Below are 22,134 nucleotides of genomic sequence, written 5' to 3'. Positions count from 1 at the left end.
ATTAACATCAACAAGTATTAATTTTGTATCATATGAACCAATAAAATACCCTGAGGGAGTTTTTTTATTTATTATTATTATCACTTTTAAAGCTAGTATGGCAAATTCTCACCCTCTCTTCTACCCTATCTTTAGAGGATTTAATCTAGCCAGCATCGAACCTCCATTTCCATCTTCTAGTAACACGGGATGATATCATTCGAGCAAATAGTCGATGGTGCCTATGCAGGTTGATGTCGGGCTTCAATCAACTAGGAGCCTATAATATTTTTAATTATCATGATGTTACTATGTTTACTCGAAAAATTTCTTGGAATGAATATGAACTCAACTTTCTTGGTGCTAAACACAGCATGCAGTGCTTTGATAAGGGCCCAAATACTTATTTCATCCCAACAACTAAGAAAAACTATAAGTTGAGAAGATTTTGAGGGAAGACAAAGTATTTGCCAATTTATAAGGCTTTATCTATTTTTGTTTAACACATGCCATCAAACTCTACTTTTTTTCCTTTTTTTTTCTTTCAAAATCAAATTGCTAGCAAATATTTATTTCACAAAAAATATAATTATGAGTTATTAAACAGTAGTATGATATACTAAAACAAAATTGTAAGGTGAAAAAAAATAAGTCACACAACTTTGCCGAGAAAATAGATGTTCAACCAAATATAAGTCGCTCTAAAGTAGCTACTTTTTCATCATCAACCAAATATGCCAAAATTATTTTTAGATATTATATTTTCAAAATTAGGTTTTTAAAAAATATTTTAATGAGATTTTTTTTTTTTTTCTGTATGCTGAGAGACCTAGCAGCTAATCCCTATTTTGGATCATTGAGATCTGGTTTTTGTTGTTATATTATTATATTTTGAACCATTAATGGACCAATTCAAGGACCATTGGATTATCACATTATGATCGGTCAGGATGCAACGGGGCAAAGAGAAAAGTCGGAGGCGCTTTGCCTCCAAGTCTGAAATCAAAGGTTGTCGGAGTGGGAGCGTTTGTCCACACGCTCGATGACGCGGTCAAGCCATATTAAATAAAAATCTGGGAATAGAGCTAAGTTACGTAACTTAACTCTGTTCCCAAATTATAACGCGTGATTGCGCACTAAAATCTTACCATCAAATCGGTCATCATCACACCAACCGCCCAAATTTCCACGCAAAACGGGCGGCCATTGCAAATCGGGGCCACGTTAAGTTATCCAATACCCGTGTCGTAACAAACCGATAGACGCCGCGGCGACCAAATGACCTGCCCACCCTCGCCACCAAAAACGTATTAGTTAAAGCACCGGCCCTCTGCCGCCTCCGCTACGCCTGTCGCAACCTCCGCTGCCGGCCTCCGCCACGCCCGTCGCAACCTCGTCTGCCGGAGAATTCCAGATCCGATCCCCGGCGCAATGGGTAAGCCTTCTCTCCTCCCTCTCCTCATCCTTTTCTCCCTGATCTCGTCGTCCATGGCGGAGATCAAAACACTAAAAATCACCGCCGACACCCGTCCTATCATCCTCTTCGAAAAGTTCGGCTTCACCCCCAGGGGTTTCGTCACCATTACCGTTTCCGACGTCTCCTTCACCTCCTCCCTCGCCTCCCCTGACCCCTTGCTCTTTGGCTTCTTCCTCCTCTCCGACGAGAGCCTTATCCAGGCCACCTACGAATCCCAGCAGCGGCAGCAGCAGCAGCAAAACCCTAACCCTAACCCTAATTCCAACCCCAAATGCGTCCTCTCCAGCCCCTACGTCCGCCTTCTCTTCAAATTCGACCAGCTCACTGGCCCCAACCACAATTTCTACAACCGTTCCTTCCACATAACCCATCCTGATGAGTACAGCCTCTTCTTCGCCAACTGCAACCCTGAGTCCCAGGTTTCCATGGCCGTCCGTACCGAGATGTACAACGCTCGCCCCGACGGCTCCCGCGACTACCTCTCGGTCGGCCAGTCCCGGGTCCCCACCCTCTACTTCTTCTTCGCCCTCGCCTACGTTGCCTTCCTCGCCGTCTGGATCTACTTCTGTCTCGTCAAGAACCGCCTCTCCTCCCACGGGATCCACCACCTCATGGCCGGCCTCCTCCTCACCAAAGCCCTCAACCTCCTCTTCGCCGCCGAGGACCAGCACTACGTCCGCGTCTCGGGCACCCCCCACGGCTGGGATGTCCTCTTCTACCTCTTCCAGTTCCTTAGAGGTGTCCTCTTGTTCACCGTCATCGTCCTTATTGGCACCGGTTGGTCCTTCCTCAAGCCCTTCCTCCAGGAGAAGGAGAAGAAGGTCCTCATGGTCGTGATCCCGCTCCAGGTGATCGCTAACATTGCTTCGATTGTCATTGGCGAGACTGGGCCCTTCATCCAGGACTGGGTCACCTGGAACCAGGTCTTCCTCCTCATCGACATCATCTGCTGCTGCGCCGTGCTCTTCCCGATCGTCTGGTCGATCCGCTCTCTCCGTGAGACCTCCAAGACTGATGGGAAGGCCGCCAGAAATCTCGCCAAGCTCACTCTTTTCCGGCAGTTCTACCTTGTTGTTATCGGGTACCTGTACTTCACGAGGATCGTCGTGTATGCACTCAAGACGATCGCGTCATACAAGTACCGGTGGGTGAGCGTGGCGGCAGAGGAGACAGCTAGCCTTGCTTTCTATATCTTTATGTTTTATATGTTTAGGCCGGTGGAAAGGAACCAGTACTTTGTGCTCGATGATGAAGAGGAAGAGGCAGCACAGGCAGCGCTCCGGGAGGAAGAGTTCGAGCTCTGAATGTCAGGAGGATTGAAGACTTATGATCAAGTAGACTGCTGGGTGTGCTGTTCTGCTCGCGTTTTACTACTGTTCTTCACTCTTACCATAGGACGGGTTTACATTAGTTTCTATATACTCTCTGGAATTTTGTTTTCTCTCTTGAATGTGGCTGTTGAATGTAGCTGTTGGAATACGGGAACGGAATTCAGCTTGTGAAGTCCAGGATCAGAAAGTGTCATACTTGCCTTTCATTATATTTATTTTCATTTTTTGATGCTTCTTTTGATGCTTTACTTGGTGCTTCTCTCTGTGGAATTCTGTTTGCTGTCTGTGCTGTAGCTGCTGGAAGTTGGGAGGCATTCAGCTTGCCGATTCTTAGTTCAGAAGGTGTTTCACTCGATTTTTTTAGTGTCAGTTTTGATTTTGATTGTTGCTTTATTTTCATTTTGTGTGCAATCTAGTTATGGCAGCTACTTGCTTTTCAGGCTATAAAATATCTTTGAATAATGTAAGCTAAAAATGTCTGCCGATGATCCATCCCATACAGTTTTTATATAGATCAATATAGATAACATGTTTCTGATCTCTTTTTCTTAAAGCTGAATTGATATCAATAAATTCTGTTAAATGTGATGTCTAATGTCTTCTAAAAATAGTCACAGTAAGAAAACATTTTCTTAGGAATTATATTCTTGACAACAACTCTCTTGTTTTCTTAGAAGATTGTAAGGCTGCTGGAGTATTATGCTTTTGAACTTTGAGACCTACCACTGACTAAGGGCCATTGCATATAATCAATATTTCTCCAATAACTTTGCATCAGGAGAAGTTTTGAACATTTTAGACCTGGTAAATAGGATTAATTCTTTGATACTAAAAGGGCATATTATATTGATACTGTATAGAAACAGAATGATATTCTTTTTCCAGGAGCTGCTTTGAGGTGTTGGATTGAATTAATCTAATCTAATCTGTTCCTGTGATGGTTTCCATGAGCCTTATCACTTTCTTTTTCCATGACCAAGCTCTTGACGGTCCAATTGGATGGATTTTCATCCCGATCATCAGACTTACTGGTCATTGATTGAGTTTGATCTTTCTGAGGCGTTCAGTCTGTATCTCTTTTGAATAAAACTTCCATGTTTCTAGACGTTTATCCATATACATTTCTCTCATGCGCTCCTATGTGCCTAATCCCTCTTCACACGCACTCCTATTGCATATTATCCCTGCTTTATTCCATAGACAATCTATATATTATCTGGACTTGATCAATGTAGTCCATTTGCAGGTCGTGTAATAAAGTGGTGGATCTTTTAGTTCCTTATCACCGTGGAGGGACAATCTGACTATTTTGGGGACCTGGAGTTGGTAAAGCAGTACTCATCATGGAATTGGTCAAAAACATGGAATTATCTTTATGATCTGTTCAATTATATCTCGTCCAAACAATTAAATAGATCCCCAGATTCCGGATGTCTCATTTCCAGCATTATCAATATTAGATCTATGAGTAGATAGTGGGGTGGTGGTCATGATTGACATCATGGCCTACGGTATTAAGGGTCTGGGCTCATTTCTATTTCAATGTTATCAACATAATGAAAGATAGGCACCTCAGAAGTCTTTGATCTTTGGGCAAGGTCCACCCAAACAACATGAATAGGCTGTAATTCTGAGCTTCAAAAAATGATAGAAATACTCTGAATGTGTTACTTATGTTTCTTGTTATATTATATGACTATAATCAGTACATGCTTCATGCTTTCTCTATTAATGCATATGGTGGGGTACCCAATGGAGTGTTCTTTGATAACTGTTCTTTCTGCTATATGGTTAGGCTTAGCATGCAATGAGATAGAGTTTAGTAGCTTGCACCGTTGACAACTCTCTTTGTAATGTTGTGTGTGCGTGTGAGAGGGAGAGTCATTCTTTTGAACTATATATATATTAAAAATGTTTTTTCTTTCAATATTTGAGCATTGATTTGTAGAGCCTATCCCTGATACTACATGTGAAATCCAATAATCACTTTTTTTACTTCTCTTAGTTTATCACAAATCTACTTTGGACTAAATGCATTTAGAGATTTGAACTATGTGATGTGGTATTGCTGCTTGCCATAACATAATTGACATATGGCTGCTCTAAAACACTATCTTCTAGATCTGCCATGCCTCCTATTTTGTAATTAGGTTCGACAGGATCGTCCATCATTCATGCACATCAACACCATTGCAACTTGGACTACGTGCACAAGCATGTTTGGTGAAATGCCTCAACTGGAGAAGTTTGATGCGCCTGTTATAGTCAGATAGTCTACTCCCAGTGGTTTGTGGATGTGACTACAGTGCTTAGCACAAAAGCGACACTTACTAGGAATATTTGGGTTAAAGAACCTATAAGGTTGTAAACCAAGCATTCAAAGACCATCATGACATGTTGCACAGCCATTGAACTTTTCTTTGAATTGGTGATCTGATTGAAATTGCATCTGGAGACATCAGTGATAAAAGGGGCTTCTGCACTTCTTCTTTTTTTTGAGGAAAGGCTTCTGTGCTTTTTGAACAAAGCATTTTATTCCCCTTTTAGAGATTACAAGCTTTCATAGCTTTTGTTGCACTTATTGGTTTTCATCGTCCTCTATGCCATTTGCTACCAAACTCTGCAATATGTGACACTTATGATTCGTGGTTTGAATTTGCACTCTAATGATCATATGTGACATGGACTATATAATTTTGTTCCATTTGTTTATTAATTTGTGAGAGATCTTAAAAAATTTATTACTTAGAACCGCTCCATGTTGTGAGTACAAGAAGCAGCTTTCTTCATTGCAAAAGCCAAATTAGTGGAAAAATCATGAATAAAACTTTATCATCAAAAAAAATAAATTGATTTGATGGAATCACATCATTAATTTCTTTTTATCGAAACTGCTTGGTTAATCCAGATTAGCAAAAACTGCTTTAAATCATAACAATTGGCAATTGTAGTTTTATCCAAATTGTTGGTACACAGCTTGAAGATTATGGAATAATCTTGTAAGTTGTAACCTAGAAATATTAGGAATTCTCTATTGGTAGGAACTATTTAATTTGCCCCAGTTTGATAATTAGGTAAGGAAAGTGACATAGAAGAGATCTGGAAGATGAAACCTACAATAGGTGGAGGTCTGAGATAACTTTGAAGAGATATATCCCGTTCTTGCTGTTATGTTGTTTAAATATGTTGAAATTCATTCTTGTGTCTTTTATCACCAATCACAGCATTTGATGTGCAAAAAAATTGATGAGATTTGATTGGGAAAAGAATTGCACAGATAGTTAAGCTACTGAGTGAAACTGACATATTTGCGCTTTCACTGCATGCACTTTTTTTTGCCTCCAGAGATCTGATAGCCGATAACAATGGGTGTCATGTTAACTCTAATCGATTTTAGAGGATGTAATAGTAATTCATGACACAAGAAGATGGTTGAATGATGGTGGAAGCAGAAAAGAAAAAAAAGGAGGAAAGCAATTGCAAGAGTCTTTGGTTGGAATGAATCGTCAAGATATGCTCCTGATTGTTTTTGCTGGATTAAAAGAGAAAAAAAAGGAAATTAATGGAGCTGATAACAGAGCGTAATTAGTATGATTTAACCGTTAGTTGGTATACTTGGTTTGATGGATTGGACTTCTTTTCATTATGTTGTCAACTGTTCAGAAATTGTGGATGTTTAAAAATCATTCATTTGCTTTATTTATTCACCAACCATCTCCAGCAGCATTTGATGTGGCAGTGCAGAAAGATTGAAGGATAGCTCCTAAATGGAAAAGTTGATCAAATCTGCACCCTACTTCTGCCATAATCTGACATAATTGTTGTATGTGTTTTCATGTCTGATTAAAACTTTAGTTTTTAGTTTAGTTTTTTATTTTCCTATAGGAAGAGGCACATAGGCATGGGACCACAGAATGGGAGATAGCCCTCCTGCAAATTTTCCAAATCCCTCAAGCCCTGGTGTAGGTGGGATTTGAACCCAGGTCTGTTGTACAATCATCTAGGGACTTTACCAGCAAATAAGTTGGGACTTTCTGGAGTAAATTTAAAGTGATGTAAGATGCTTTTCTACTTTCTTATAAAACTATCAACAACTATTGTTTATGTAGTTAATATCAAATAGCACCTCTATGCATATTATTGTGTGTACATGTTGGACTTGTCTTTAATTCTTAGATATATTGTACATTACATTTATAGATTTTGACCTCTTCTAAATTTATTCTCTCTGTTTCTAGTGGTAGCCTATATTTTATTTATTTATTTATTTTGGGATGTCTAATGTTTCATCGCAATTGATAGTGGCCAAAACCAGCAATAAGCTATTTCTTGTCAAACACATGCCACATCATTTTGAAGTAGGAAGTAATCAAATATTCTCTAGCTTACAGGCATATCGGTTTCAATTAGCAAAATTGCTATTCTTTCACGACGAATCTAGCAATCTTAGTAGAGATTCTATCATCCTGTTTCTATCTTTTGGGAATGCCATGACCTTTGAAACAGATGTTGCTGGAGAAGATTGCAAAATTTTTTCAGTATCTTTATATGATTGAAAGCAAATTAGAGTGGTTTTGGTGATGGCATTATAAGGATTTGCAAATTTATTGAAAGAAAGATTTGGGAAAAGTAATGTAAAATTGTGCTTGATAAAAATGAATCATTTGATAAGGTAAGAAAAGGTCTTTTAGTTTCTGCTGGTGATAGGTGTTAGCTTAATATTCATCCATGTTCTTTCTGTCATTTCTCATTGCTCTTTCCTGCATTCCCAGAAGACTTGACCCTGTCTAGGGACCAACAGCTAAGTATTCAGAAGGGCTCCTTGTGCAGGCGGGATAAGGTTTGTTATTCTAATACAGGCGCCTGATTAGCTTTAACTCTATTAAAGCCTTGCTTCCCTTGATTTGTTGGTGTTGAGCAGGCTGTTACAATTGAATCTAGTTAGTGCTCAACGTAGGTTAGCCTCCATCTATGAATTTGCACCTAGATTGTAACTGGGATCAGATTAGAGATGATCATGTCTTGACTTGGGATGAACTGTTCCTCTGGATCATCAACTATTCAATTAGTTTTATCTGTTTAGTGGAGTCAGGATAGCGTCATATTCATTAGACCATGATGGAGTAGAACCATATCTCAGAATCTAGGCCTTGAACTGAAATATACTGTTCCATAATAGGTGATCTGTGGCAAATATGTGTCTGAAGGACCTGCTGCTAGAACCAGCAAAAGTTTGCAGTACCAAATTGGGAGCTCATTTGCTTGCTCACACATCTACCTTCTTTTTTTTTTTTTTTTTCTGAATGCTATCTCCTTCCTGCATACTCGTAGTTGTAACAGGACAATAAGTTCTGGTGCCATACATTTGCATTCTTCTTGTAACAGCACCTGGTTAGTCTCCAACAGAAATTGGGGTTAAGGAAAACCCATGTTATAAATTTTACATACCAATCCGAGTTTGGCGAATAAACTTGACTCTCTGGTTGATCCGAGGTCCATATTGTGGTTCAATTTAGACACTGCAAAGTTGTCATGCCAAAAGTTGGTACAAATCCAACCTTGTAGGCTTAGCTTCGGCGGCCCACTTGGATTCAGGTCAGCCTAATCCACCTGTCATCGGCGCCCAATTAGATTCAGGGCAGCATAATCCACCTACCTGTCATCGTACATTACAGTCCACGCCTTTGTAGGTCAAATTACAGCTCCATCCGCTTCTTGGTTCGGATTAAATTGAATATGGTCCCATTGTGGGTAGATGATCTTAAGTAATTTGATAATTGGCGGGTATTTGATCCATGTTTCCAACCCATTCTGGTAAGTCGGGTCCAGAGAATAATTTCTCCTGTTTGAATGCCTGCCCACCTACTCTCAGACCCTGCTGCTATGGAGAAATTATATCTTATATTACATGCGCCATATGGCAGTGCACCACGTCAATCACTGGCACGTGTTTTTGTGGCCCAATCACCGAGATGAGCACTTGATGAATAGTGTAATTTCTGGCCCTATGTGCTTCAATATTAGCTATGTGGTGGAGACTGATGCAATTTTTATATCCTAGAGGATTAAGTTTAACCTTTTTTCGGGGTTATTAAATAAAAAAAAGAAAAAAAAGGAAATAAATAGAAGTGATGAATTGCTTTCGTTGAGATGCGGATGGATTGGGTCATGAGTTGACCGGCGGCCTGTGGGACCTTAGTCCCCGCATGATTCACTAGAGCTGACGTTGTGTTGGATTTGTTCTCTCTATATGCAATTTGATTGAGCCTGCCGTACCTAGGTTTGTGAATTGTGAGTGAGAATTTGTAGAGATTATTTGAGGCGACTCTCCCAGAAAGTGTGCTCTAATGGTTAAATGGCGCTGTGTGGTCATACCTGTCTACAACTACGTGCAGTTCTATATGGTCATCGATTCCGTTGGTTGCCAAATAAGGGCGATTTACATCAGCCATGAACCATGAATCATGATTAAGATCTGTGACCATCCTTTATGATTTCAGTAGAATCACTGTAGACTTAGCGTGAGTGATTTGAAAACTTTTGATTGACCAGTTTTGAAATCTGCTTGACAGGTGCACATCAAGATTCGCAGAAGTCATTTTATATTCATAGTAATGCTATTTAAAAGAAAAAGAATTCAATCATGTTATGAAATACTTTCTCAATTTTGTCGATTTTTCCCAAAACATCGAGGATGAGTCAGGGAGGTATTTGGCTGTGAATAGCTTTATTGACGTGGTTTTGGTGGTGTATCAATTGGATAGGAGGAATAGGGAAGCGTAAAAAAAAAAAAAAGGTGGGCGCATAGTGCCCAAGTTGAAAGAATATGGAAGTGATGTAAACCATCAATTCAAAACTCAATTTTCATTTAAGCATAAGTAGGCATACAGTAATGATCATTACCACCATTTTAAGCGACACAATTACGCCCAATTCATGATGTTGTAATTCTATGCTAATTTTTCAATCATCACTAGTAAGTTTACCATCCATCCCCAAGCCTATACCAGGGTGGTTGACGCCTCGGTGCCTTTGCTTCCATGGAGACAAGTCCTTTCGAGAAGTTCGCTGGCAGGAGTGGTCATGATCCGGCCACTGACCGGCCTGCAGTACTCGGAGAAGGTGGCCGAGAACTGCATCATTAAGAGGCCTTTAAGGCCGAGACATTCGGTCATGGCTCCTCCATCCTCTTCACACACTCTCCTTCTGGCTCTCTCACCGTCAGTACTCTACTTTATCACGTCTCCTTCTGGCTGTTCTATTATTAACATGGTTGATGTTACTCATCTCCTCTTTATGTGTTCTCTTGTTTGTCAAATTGTGTTTTCGAAGGACGAGTCGATTCCTAAAGGTGGGAAACGATGCCGGAGACCATAATTGGGGGCTCCCCTGAAGCAAAGAGAAGTTTGGCAATGCGACTGTCGGAGATCTTAAAGGAATCCTATGACATGGAGAAGCTGGCGAAACGGTGATCGTGAGCGCATGATTCCGATATAGTACTAGGTAGTCATTTGTTGCAGTATCTTATGAAATAAATTGTCTCCTTCATGCATATAAGGAGGAACTGGTAAAATATCCCTGCCATGCATGGGAAAATAAAAGAAAATAAGATTTCAAAGCTATTATTTGTTTTGTTTTTTGTTTTTATGCTACAATTAGTAACATAGAAGAATTTTTCTCCTTTTTTTTTTATGTATTACATTCTTTGAAATACCAACTGAAGCTCTATTCGATTCTCTTTTTTTTTTCTGTATATTTCTATAAACAATGATTATCAAAGAGTACAATTTAGTTATCAATCTTGTTATCAGATGAACTACTAATGAAGGTCTATTTTGGTTTCTGGTATTTGGTATTTCATATGTGAAATTCTATTTTGAGTTTTCTAAGAACCATAGGTATTGTCAAAAAACATACTTCTAATAACCAGTTGGAACCTAATTATTGAAATTATAAAATTGTAGATGATGTGGTTTTACATGACGCCTAAATTATACATCGAGAATTTTTTTGGTGATGCAGGGAAGACAGCATAAATTAAATATTATTTTTTAAAAAAAAGTAAGGAGTAAAGGACAAAACTAAAGGCTTAAGAAAAAAAAATCTAATAATAAGACAATGCTAATTCAATAAGAAATGAAATTTCTGAAAAGATAATTTTTTTTTAAAAATAACCAAGACCTGCATGAACCCTTCTCTATGCTATCGCTTCCCCTTATTTGCATGCTGTCATACCGTAGGCTGCCAAGGTGTATGATCCAACAAATCAACAATGGGAGATGTAGGCGATATGGACCAAGAGAAAAATGTGTTACTTACTAGGAAGTGGCGGCTTAGTGGCGATGGCTAGGGAAGAGAGTTCGATTGCTATGGCGGCCCTAGTCAAGTTGGAGAGGAGAATTTGATCGTCGTCGTGGTGCACGCCGGAAAGGGATTCTGGCCGCCATGCTAGGAAGTGGTGGGAGACGAAAAAATCGAAGGAGACTTTAGAAATTGGAGAATGTGTGAGCTTTTAGGATTTAGAGTTCACTTTTACATAAGGATGGGCCATATTGTCACAAAAAATACCAACAATTATTACTTGTATTAGATAAGATAAATGGCCAACAAAATAGTTTTTTTTTTCTTTTCCTTCTAGGTTACTGGAAAAAAATTCAAATTCAAATGCAATTTCCTATTAAATGGCTTATGATTTTCAATACCAAATTTAAATTATTTTACAATAATTCTCATTTAGACTTGAGTAGATTGCTACAAACAATTCATTAAATAGCTATCAATTTTTAGTGCCATTTACAATCTTCCTAGTTTAGATTTGAGAGTTTGGATCGCTCGTTTTTAATTTATTTCGCAACTAATCCGATCTGGCTCTTAATTGATGTGGTATGGAGAATTTTTCTAAAGCCTGGATTGCCCGTTTTCAATCTCTCTCATAACTAATCAGATGACGTAACCTAAATTTAAGGATGATATGGCTGTTAGCCGATATGTGATGGTAAATTTTTATATAATATTCTTTAGATTTTTTACTGGAGAGCTCAGAGCTTTCTCTCTCCTATTAGTTTAATAAACCTAGAGATGCATGTCATGTTTCAGTCTCCTAAATCTTCTACGAGAAGTTCAACCTTGGACCAAGAAGGTGCTAGTTTATCTAATTATTGGACATTTTGCAATGCTATGAGCAGCCAAAGAAAAGTTTAGGTGAACAGTAAAAGGTATGCTATGACAAGGGGACAACCAGATACTTCACAGGGGCTATCCATCAGAAGGTAACTTTCACTTGATCACAGCATCAGTCTTTCAAAGGGGCAAGTTGCAGGGGTTTGGCAGGTGCAGCTGCTACCTCTGAATTGGTCAGTGAAGAAGCTTGCTGGTGTCATGCTCCTCATGAAGAATATTTGTCAGTTGCTGTGCGTAGCTGCTCAACGTAATCTGCCATATGTTCTCTCTTTTCCATCCTTTGCATAATACCTATTGCTCCTCTCCTCTTCCAGAGAAACAGTAAAAAGTATCCCTGTAAACGTTCCTAAAGATCGAAAAGAGGAACTTATCTGTTAGTATTTCTTTGTTGCGATTTCTCTCTTCGTTTTGCCAGAACCATCTGATTTCTCTCTTCATTTGCTAGAACCATGGAACTCAAAAGAATTTCCGGGCGCTGCAAAATAGGTATTGGTAGGGGATCGGTGCCATCTCATATCGGCATAAGATGGAATCTGAAAATTTAGATACATGATTACGAATCACCAGACAACAGGTCATGCATTCGTTAGAGCTATAATTTCTTTTATGCAAATGTATTTTTTTAAAAATTATTTTTTTAAAAAAATTATCAAAATATTTTTAATTTTTGTATCGAGTTACTGAACCATTCAGAATGAGTCTTGAGTTTCTTTCAATTTTAGATATTTTCTGGGAATGATACAGAAAATTTTCCCATTAGTTGACTTCTCTTAAAAAACATGAACCATGCACCTAGAAAACAAAATAATCATTGGACATTCCATTGTTGAACGGCACATAAATTGTTGGGCATGGAAAATGAAAGCCACAGCACATTGACAATCAGAAAATTTAGCACACAAGTTGGAATCTCGTGCATAATCTGACAAATACTAAATGAAAAGAATCTTACTACTTCGATGTCAGCATGTAAAATAAAATTATGGAGCAGTTGATATCACCTCAAGATTGCTTCGTTTAAGAAAATCCAGCAGAAATAGAGCAAATAAGAGGGCAATAACGGATGATAAGTCCATTTCTCCAATTGATAACCAGCATTTACAAGTTAGGACCTAAGTACTCGAATATACACCGCATGAAACTGTTTAAGATCTAAAGTGACGTATAAACCATGCAACAGCGTGCACTCTTCCCCTCCCCCATCCTTTATTATTTATTTTTTTTGCTAACCGTGAATGAAGCCATATACAAGGAAGATAAAGGCCACAACAAGAAGAAGACAGAGAACAGAGCTAAGATCCAATCAATCACCGAAATAATAAAAGCTTTTTAAAATCAGAGAAACAGAGAAACGAATTGGATCCTTTAAATGCAATAACTGAAACTCCTTCTCGATTCTCCATTCTTGCCTCTGTTTTGTCGAGGTCGGAAGATGGCTCTTGATGCTGAATTAAAGAAAGAAAGTTTGTGAAAAAAGATTTTTGCCCATATAATCCGTGGATGCACCATGATAATATTGAAGATGTGTTACTATTGGTGGTATCCGTCCTCCCAGACCGGGCATTAGTCATCCTTGTGCTTTGGAGACAATCTTCCGACATTGGATGAGCTTGTATACCGTCCCACAAACTTGAGAACCTCATCAATGAGGATTACAGGGAAAGCCACCACTAACACTAAGAGCCATTCATTGAAGTTAAGCGGCACAATTCCAAACACTTGAGCAAGGAACGGTACATATAGGATCAGAAAATGCAACCCAAATGAGACGGACATTGCCAGAAGAAGCCATGGATTGACCCAAGGAGGCATGCTCAGGAGGCTCCCATCTTCCGACAAAGCATTGAGCGAGTTGAACATCTCGATGGCCACCAAGACTGACAGTGAAAGGGTTGTTGCCTTCACTTTACCAGTCTGAAAATAGTCGCAGGGGTTGGCATCAAAGGAAAAAGCCTAGTTCCAGCAGTGAAAGGGTTGACCTTGAAGCCCTCCCAGGATGAGCATTGGCCCCAGTTGGAAAGCTGGGAATAGGTGACAAGGGTGTGGCCGTCACCACTCAAGTCAATTCCCATGAAAGATACATGTGTGTACCATATGATGAAAACACCAACGGTAGCAATCCCAACATAAAGCCCAATGACCTGAATATGGAGTGAAAAAAAGAGGTGGTCAGTTGACATCCCTTTTTTTTGGTTCAGAAGTTAGAACCATTTCAAAGTCAAAGCCATATGTTTCCGAACAGCTAAACAAACAATAAGTCAGAGGTGTTACATGGCATCTCTGAAGACACAAGAAAATTCTAATCTTCCTGCTTAACAAAATTGGTAAGAAAGAAATTATTATCATGTCATATAGGCCCATCAAATGCAATCTGCTAGTAAACTTGTATTCTCTTCAATAAGAGCTAGTAAACTTAAATTACACAGGCTGGTTTTATATATGACTAATTACATGCATCTATCCATGGAGGAAAAGAAGATACTACGAGTTGAATGGAGGAGCAGAATGTAGGAACATGCGCACAAATCAATCTATGGTGAAAAAATAAGAGCTGAGAGCAATTTACCAAATAACGGAATAAGATCCATGCACTGATCAAGGAATCATCACTTTTCCTAGGAGGTTTCTTCATGATATATCTATCTGGGGGGTTAAAGCCCAAAGCAGTTGCAGGCGGGCCATCTGTGACGAGATTGACCCACAAAAGTTGTACTGGGATTAGCCCTTCAGGGATACCCAAAGCCGCTGTTAGAAAAATAGAGGCAACTTCACCAATATTGGAGGAGATCATGTACCTGCAGCGACAAATAAGAATAATAAATGTTCAGCACTACATCATAAGTATTATAATATCAGCAGTATAACAAATAAAGAAAAGATTTAGTATACAAGACTAATATCAGGTACTATGACGAACCCCTTAATGACCATAACCAAAATAAAAATATTTCCAAGTCAAATATGTGGTAGAGCTCTCTTGGGAAAAGAAATACACTTCCTAGACAGCATATGGGAATCAATAGGTACAGTTATGAGATCTTTCGAACCATGTCTCCAGACATACTGAATAATATCTTAGCAAATTGCAACAGACAGTACCAATTGCCCTGAAATTTGAAGATCTACGTTCCTGAACAAATCTTGACGATAGTGTTCACAATCCATCAAATTCTTGCCTGCAAAATTTACAGTTTTTAAGAGCTTGCTGTGTCTTTCAGTTTATTTTTAAATCTCCATCTGTCTGTAGCATTACTTCTTACTATATAATTCTTTTTGACCGCTAAAAGAAAAAAATCGGGCAACTTTTACTTCACAACAGAAATCAACTTCCAACCAATACAACCAACAGCAATGACCAAAGACCGATCCTTCAAGATGGCCTCAGTTATGGAGCAAAACCCTGAATCAAGATATTTGTTCCGATTTTATACAGACAGCAAAAGCCAATTGGTCAGAATGTAACGGGAAAATGGAACCAAGGCATCCCTGATCCTATAACGGTATTAGGCTGGTGCAACCCTCATGTTTAGAACCAGTCATTGCTAGATTAGATCACCATGCATTATCACCTAAAATTGTTGATGTTTGCCCCATAAGGTTCAACTGAAATCATACATGGAAAGTTATCGAAGAATACCAATGTCATGTCTTAAAGTACCAGAATAAAAATGTTTCCTTGTATAACAACTGGAGTGCATTGCTACTAACAAGCCCATTAAACAGAGGTGCAAGGAGCAATCTTGTCAAGATGGTAATTTGGAAATCCAGAAAAATAGGCTAAAGTGTCTTATTAATTAGAAGAAAAGAATGAGCATGCTAGAATGAAATAACATTCTGGATATGAAATATAAATGTGGAAGAAGTTCCTCAATTCCAATCCTGTCTTTCTGATAAGCCACTTCTTTGACCTGCAATAGCAGGCTAGTTAACCTGTCACAGCTGGTGGCTTCATGAGCATTAGTATTGCACTTTGCTGATTATTGCATAACTGAAACATTATTTTGGATGATAATTCAGTACTAGTCTTGTCCCATCAATGGGTTGAATTTAAAGTGCAGCTGCTAGCATCTCTATATCACTATATGGCTAGCGTTAATTTCTTCCACAGGAAAGAAAAGGAAAAGTTTTGCAAATTAGTCATGAAGAATGCTCTGGTGTAAAACAGAAGTTCAGTCAATATGCTATCTTTTTTTGCACACATTCAGTAGCAAAAAAAAAATCCTCCAGATATATAATGGATGTTTCAATGTCAAAACTATAACAGACCAAGATTATGGTATGACCAAAATCAAGCCACAATGCACTCTTGAGGTTGAAGTTCAATTCAGAAGCACTTCCTAAGTTATTCATAAGGTTTTATGCAAAGGTCAATTCTGAGATTCAGTCAAAATACTGTGGTCAGAAAAAGATATAATCTCAATCAGACAAATGACAAGCAAAGGTAGGCGAAAAGGTCACATAGACTCAAAAATGAAGAAGGGCAAAACCTTATAAAGGCCTTCATATTGTTGTAGATGGATCTTCCTTCACCAACAGCAGTAACTATTGTATTGAAATTATCATCTGCTAACACCATGTCTGAAGCTTCCTTAGCAACCTGGTAAAAGGACACGGTGAACTGTTTAAGTAGGTGTTACGTGACTTTTTTTTTATAATTGTTAAGGAGATTTTCCACTACTGTTTTGATATACGTTACAACTTATATTCTGCAGCAAAGATTGGCATTGTAAATACAATATGGCCAAATCAGTCTATTCAAAGAGCCATAGTGGCAGTACAACCAGCCACTGCAGGCTTGCATATCATTCATTATGCAGCATGATCATTTAAAATTTCCTCCCTTGCTAGTCCTGATACTTGCCAATAATCACTCTGTTGTTGCAAGATGAATTTACAAAAAAAGAAAATTCATGACTCCTTTTAGCCCAACCAATGCACAGTTCATCAGAATTTTCTAGCAAACATGAAATTTCTTTGATTCTGAACTACAAATCCAGCTCTGAAATTGGGGTTTCAATTTCCTACAAAACGATCTGGTAGCGGGATGTTGGGCATGGTTAGATAGCGTAAGACAAATTTAGATGAAAGAATTTTGAAAATATGAAAGAAATGTTAGCAATCAGGATGAATACATAAAACAAATAAACTTGTGTCGAGAAAAAGCAATGCAGCCAAGCTGAGTCGGAAAGAAAGAAAATGCATTTGGGATTTCTGGCCCAAGTCAAGCAAAGCTCGGTTCAACTTGGTTCCCCAACACCCTTAGCTCAAATTTGACCTCCTACGACCTTCCTTCCAAATACCCAATCATCACTCGTGATCAACTAAGGCCATCCCTTCTCAAAATTCAAATTGGATCCCCAAGACACTCTTTAATAACTGTCCAAGATCAGTGATACCACACATGGGAGCAGCAATGCAAGTCCAGCAACCTTAACAATGGAAGGAGCCTTTTCATGATGTACATTGAAATGCAGCTCTGCCACAGAATTAGTCATAATGTGACCAGCTAAGTTACCACACATACTCCTCTTCTGATGACAGTGAAACATGAAAGTAGGGTAATCGTGTGTAAGCAAACAGAGTAAAATTTTCACCTAGATGCTGATTGAATAACAAGCCTTAAATGTGGCAAAAGAAAACAAAAAATCACTGACATCATACCCAAAAAGTAGGCAAAAGATGAAGATGAAGAAAAACACACCTCAGTACCAGCAATGCCCATGGCAATACCAATATCAGCCAACTTCAGAGCAGGGGCATCATTCACCCCATCACCTGTCATCGCAACCACCTCGCCATCTTCTTTAAGCAATCTCACAATTTCTTGTTTGTGCTTTGGTTCAGCCCTCGAGAAAAGGAGTCCACCTCTTTGCCTCAATTGAATTTTTTTATCAAGAAGAGACAAAAATTCTTTCCCTGTGAAGCTTTTCAAGCTAATGTCCTCTTCAGGCCTAAAAACACCTATTTCGCGGCAAATTGCTTCTGCTGTTTCTTTGTTATCACCTGTTATTACCATGACCCGAATACCAGCTGCTCTACAGTCCTCAATTGCTTTGTGAACCTCTTCACGAGGGGGATCCTATGACAACAGAGGAGAACAATAGATGATACATTTATAGAAAAATAGATAAGGTAGTCACATGGAAATGCTCGTTCAATTGTGAAATGAGCACATCTTATCTCACCCTCAATCCAACCAAGCCAGCAAAGATGAGGTCGCTCTCAATTGCTGAGTAATTAGATGGATCAAGCAAAATCCTATGAGCAGGATGATCTTCACCATCATATGTTGTGAATTCAGAAAGATCATCCTTGTATGCAAAACCCAAACAGCGCAAAGCATTGGACGACATGTCACGAAGGACTTCTAAAATAAGGCCTTTCGTACTTTCATCTAGCTGTACAACAGAACCATCCAGCAGCTGTATAGAAGCACTCCTTTCTAACAAATTTTCTACAGCTCCCTGCCAACATTAAATTATTAGCAAACCAGATTTTTAAGTTTCGAAGCATGATGTGGAAACTGCATGAGAATGCGAAATTCATATAGAAATCCTATGTTATAATAAACAGGAAAAATGGCGGTACCTTCACAAGTAAGGAATTGCTTCCTGACGGTGATTTCACAATGACGCTCATAGATTTTCGTGTGCGGTCAAATTCAAGAGTTGCTATCCTCTTTGCAATCCCATTCCACCATTGACAGCATCCTTAAGAAGTTAAAAATAAGCAAAGTACTTACATATAGGTTCTCATGCAGATGTATGCTAATGAGAAACAAATGTAAATATGAAAAACAGTTTTGAGGCATTCAGACATACGTAACATCTCAGAAGAATCTAAAGATGAAGCGGCAGACCCTCCTGGAAGTCCCATTTTCTCAACCAGGACCTGGTAATGTATTAAAGTAAATTGTAATTTTTGTTCCCACTACAGAAAACAAAATTAGATAATGGAAGTAATGATAAGTGCATCCTATCCATACAAAGTCTACATCAAAATGACAAGAAGGATATTGCATACTTTGAAGAACTAAAAACATGAACTACATAATTCTCTGGATACTTCTCCTGAAATAATTAATTCATTTTATGGTTGAATAATCAAATATGAAGAATTAGAAATTAAACAAATACCATATATTCATGGAAAGAATGGAAGTTGAACTTAAGGATCTTCTTATTGAGTCTAAAAATTACTAATGCAGGAGAATGCTAGCATGGCCAATTGATGAAGAACAACCAGTCCATAGTCTCAGGGTCGAGCAGAAGAATATCGGTTTTCAAGACACTTTCTGCTGCAGACTATCAAAAGATCTCCATTTTGACCCAGTATAGGTTTCTTCCTTAACGGAGAAAGCGGCAAACAGACGTTAATATGAGGACGAATGCAGAGTAAAGAATTTTTACCTTTAAAGCCGCCTCCGTGGGCATTCCACTGGCAGCGAACTGATGAACCGAATGTGCAATACTTGCATCATTGCAAACAGCAGCTATCTTCGCAATCATCTGAAGATTCTCATCCATGTTGCCGGTCGGCCAATCATGAATCTTCCCATCACGAGGATCATATGTTGTACCATCAACTTTGAAGCTCCTGCACATATCGGTCCGGCGACCCATCGCCACCAGCCTTACCGCCGACATTTGGTTCGTTGTCAGCGTACCAGTCTTGTCGGAGCAGATCACCGTCGTGCACCCGAGAGTCTCAACACTCGGCAGCTTCCGTACCAGTGCATTCTTCTGCGCCATCTTTCGAGTACCCAGCGCCAAGCAAGTCGTGATCACCGCCGGCAGACCCTCCGGGATCGCAGCAACAGCCAGAGCCACCGCAATCTCAAAATAGTAGGTGCACTTCTCGAAAGAAAACTTGAGATTCCTCGGCCAGCCATCGACATACTCCCAAGTCAAGAAGTACTTCACGTTGATCAGCCAAACCAACACACAGATCACCCCGATTATAGCAGTAAGGGCCTCGCCAAACTCATTCAGTTTCTTCGTCAGCGGTGTCTCATCTTCGCTTTGGGAAGCTTCGTGAATTTGGGAGTGTATTTTGCCGATTTCAGTGTTCATTCCAGTCTCCGTGACCAAACAAACACAGCTCCCATTCACGACGGTGGTACCAGCAAAGACCACGCATTCTTTTCCTTGGATGTCGGTGTCTTCCGAATCCACCCGTTTGTTGGTCTTGTTCACTGCGGCACTCTCCCCTGTCAGCGACCCCTGCTCTACCCTGAGAGTGGAGCTTATGAGGTACAGGACTCGCATGTCGGCCGGGACCTTGTCCCCGACCTTGAGCTCCACGATATCCCCGGGGACCAGCTCCTTGGCCGGAAGATTGGGGACCCATACCCCGTCCCTCTTCACCGTGGCATGCTCCGACTGGATCTCCTTCAAAGCTTCGAGGGCCTTCTCGGCGTTGTTCTCCTGCCAGACCCCGACCACAGCATTCACGATGAGGATGAGGAAGATGACCAGGGGCTCGACGAAGGTGGTGATCCCCATCTCGCCGCGCTCGTCTCTCTCGTACCAGGCGAGGGCGAAGGAGGCGACGGCGGCAGCGAGGAGGATCCGGACGAGAGTTTCCTCGAACTGCCCGAGGAGCAGCTGCCAGACCGAGGGCCCGGAGTGCTTCTCGAGCTCGTTCCACCCGTAGACCTCGCGGAGCCGCCGGACCTCGTCGGAGCGGAGCCCGCCGTCCGCCGAGACTTTGAATTCCGCCTCGCATTCCGCCACGCTTCGAGCCCAAGCCGGAAAATTTGAAGGCGAGGGCGGGGAGATAGGCTTTCCGCCGCATCTCCTCCCATGATTCTGCCCCCCATTGCCCATCAAGATCGCTTTTTTATAATCTTGCATGAAAAACAGAAAAGTACGGGAAAAAACAAATCTTTCTACGGACTGCGGAGATGAAGTAGGAAAACCCAAGCAGCGGGGATTGGTGGAGGAGAACAAGAAAGGCGTCGGAGAGGAAAGAAGAAGGGACGGGGAGGCGGAGGGATTTATTAGGCTTTTGTAGCCCGAAATCAAGAGATTTCACGGTGGCTCTCTCGGTGTCTCGCCGGCAGGCTTCTTGTGTTTGAGGCAGGATGGAAAGGGAGAGGAGAAGCTTCTTTAAAGGGGTGGAGTGGAGTACCTGCAGGGACTCCTCGTGACATGGCGGATGCATGTGCATCGATAATATTTATTAATAAATATTATTAAATATAGGTTGGGGCATGTAGTGAGCAAAGAAAGCTAATAGAATAAGCAGGTTGTAAGTACTTTTTGCCCAATCAACAATAAAAAAAAAAAAAAACAGAGAAAAGGTTGACCGATTTTAACTTGGTAAATTGTATAATTTGGATCAAAATCTATGGACAGTATTTATATGCAATTTCAGCTTAGTTTGATATCAAATTCGTACTGATGCTATAAATATGTTAAATTACATATTGTATGATCTTTATTTTCTACTAGCCTATTGTTTATGTCGTTCGTATTTTTCTATATTTTAGAGTTAAAAAATAATATTTTTCAAAAAACTTAAATCGGTGCTATTAATTATTTACTTTCTTAATAAACCAACACTTAGATCCCACGGTATCAAATTTATATTAGCATAAAAATAATTAAGGCAGATAGCATGCTTCATAAATATTTTTGATATAATATCAGTAATAGTTCAAAATACCCTCATAAATCAAAATCTTTTATTTTATACATTCATCATAAGACGAGAGAGGTGTGGTGGCCAAAAATTTATGTTTTTATGTCAAAATATAGATAACAAAAATTTCATTGAGCGAATCATGATATTCTGATGGAGCATAAATGTCTCTCTCTTTTTATGAAAATATTGAAATGATTCAAATTCTTTAATTAATAATTAGTTTACAAAATTTCTAGAAATAAATATGAAGAGATGTGGCACAATATCGAGATCTAAATATTAAGGTAGACTGTGAAGTGCGTGCAGAATTCGGAAGGAAGAATGCTATTCATGGGAAAAAAAGGGAACTCCGTAGACCGTATGCTACAATAAAATAATAAAAATAACAATAAAGGCGCTTCAGAACTTAACTCTAACCATGCTCTTTTTTCATCTATTGCCAAGCGCTAAAATATTAGTAATATTTATGTTGTTTAAATATTTTATTTAGATAATTTTTAATATATATGATGGAAAAGC

At 39.5% G+C, this 22,134-nt stretch overlaps 1 protein-coding gene and 1 pseudogene across 1 annotated transcript; one reads left to right on the top strand and one right to left on the bottom strand.

Annotated features, from left to right (window-relative positions):
* Positions 1-1,280: 1,280 nt before the first annotated feature.
* On the top strand, positions 1,281-3,028 carry LOC103702819 (protein CANDIDATE G-PROTEIN COUPLED RECEPTOR 7). The gene has a single exon (XM_008785391.4). It carries the CDS (start codon positions 1,411-1,413, stop codon positions 2,758-2,760), a length of 1,350 nt encoding a protein of 449 aa, XP_008783613.1. The 5' UTR covers positions 1,281-1,410; the 3' UTR covers positions 2,761-3,028.
* A 9,985-nt stretch (positions 3,029-13,013) lies between these two features.
* On the bottom strand, positions 13,014-21,039 carry LOC103702820 (annotated as a pseudogene).
* Positions 21,040-22,134: the final 1,095 nt, after the last annotated feature.

This window comes from Phoenix dactylifera, chromosome 3, assembly GCF_009389715.1.
Source record: "Phoenix dactylifera cultivar Barhee BC4 chromosome 3, palm_55x_up_171113_PBpolish2nd_filt_p, whole genome shotgun sequence".
Taxonomy (NCBI): domain Eukaryota; kingdom Viridiplantae; phylum Streptophyta; class Magnoliopsida; order Arecales; family Arecaceae; genus Phoenix; species Phoenix dactylifera.
This window is presented reverse-complemented; position numbering and strand designations above follow the sequence as displayed.

What these genes read in the sequence shown, in the direction of transcription:
- LOC103702819 (XM_008785391.4), top strand. Translation starts at nt 1,411, where the DNA reads ATGGGTAAGCCTTCTCTCCTCCCTCTCCTCATCCTTTTCTCCCTGATC.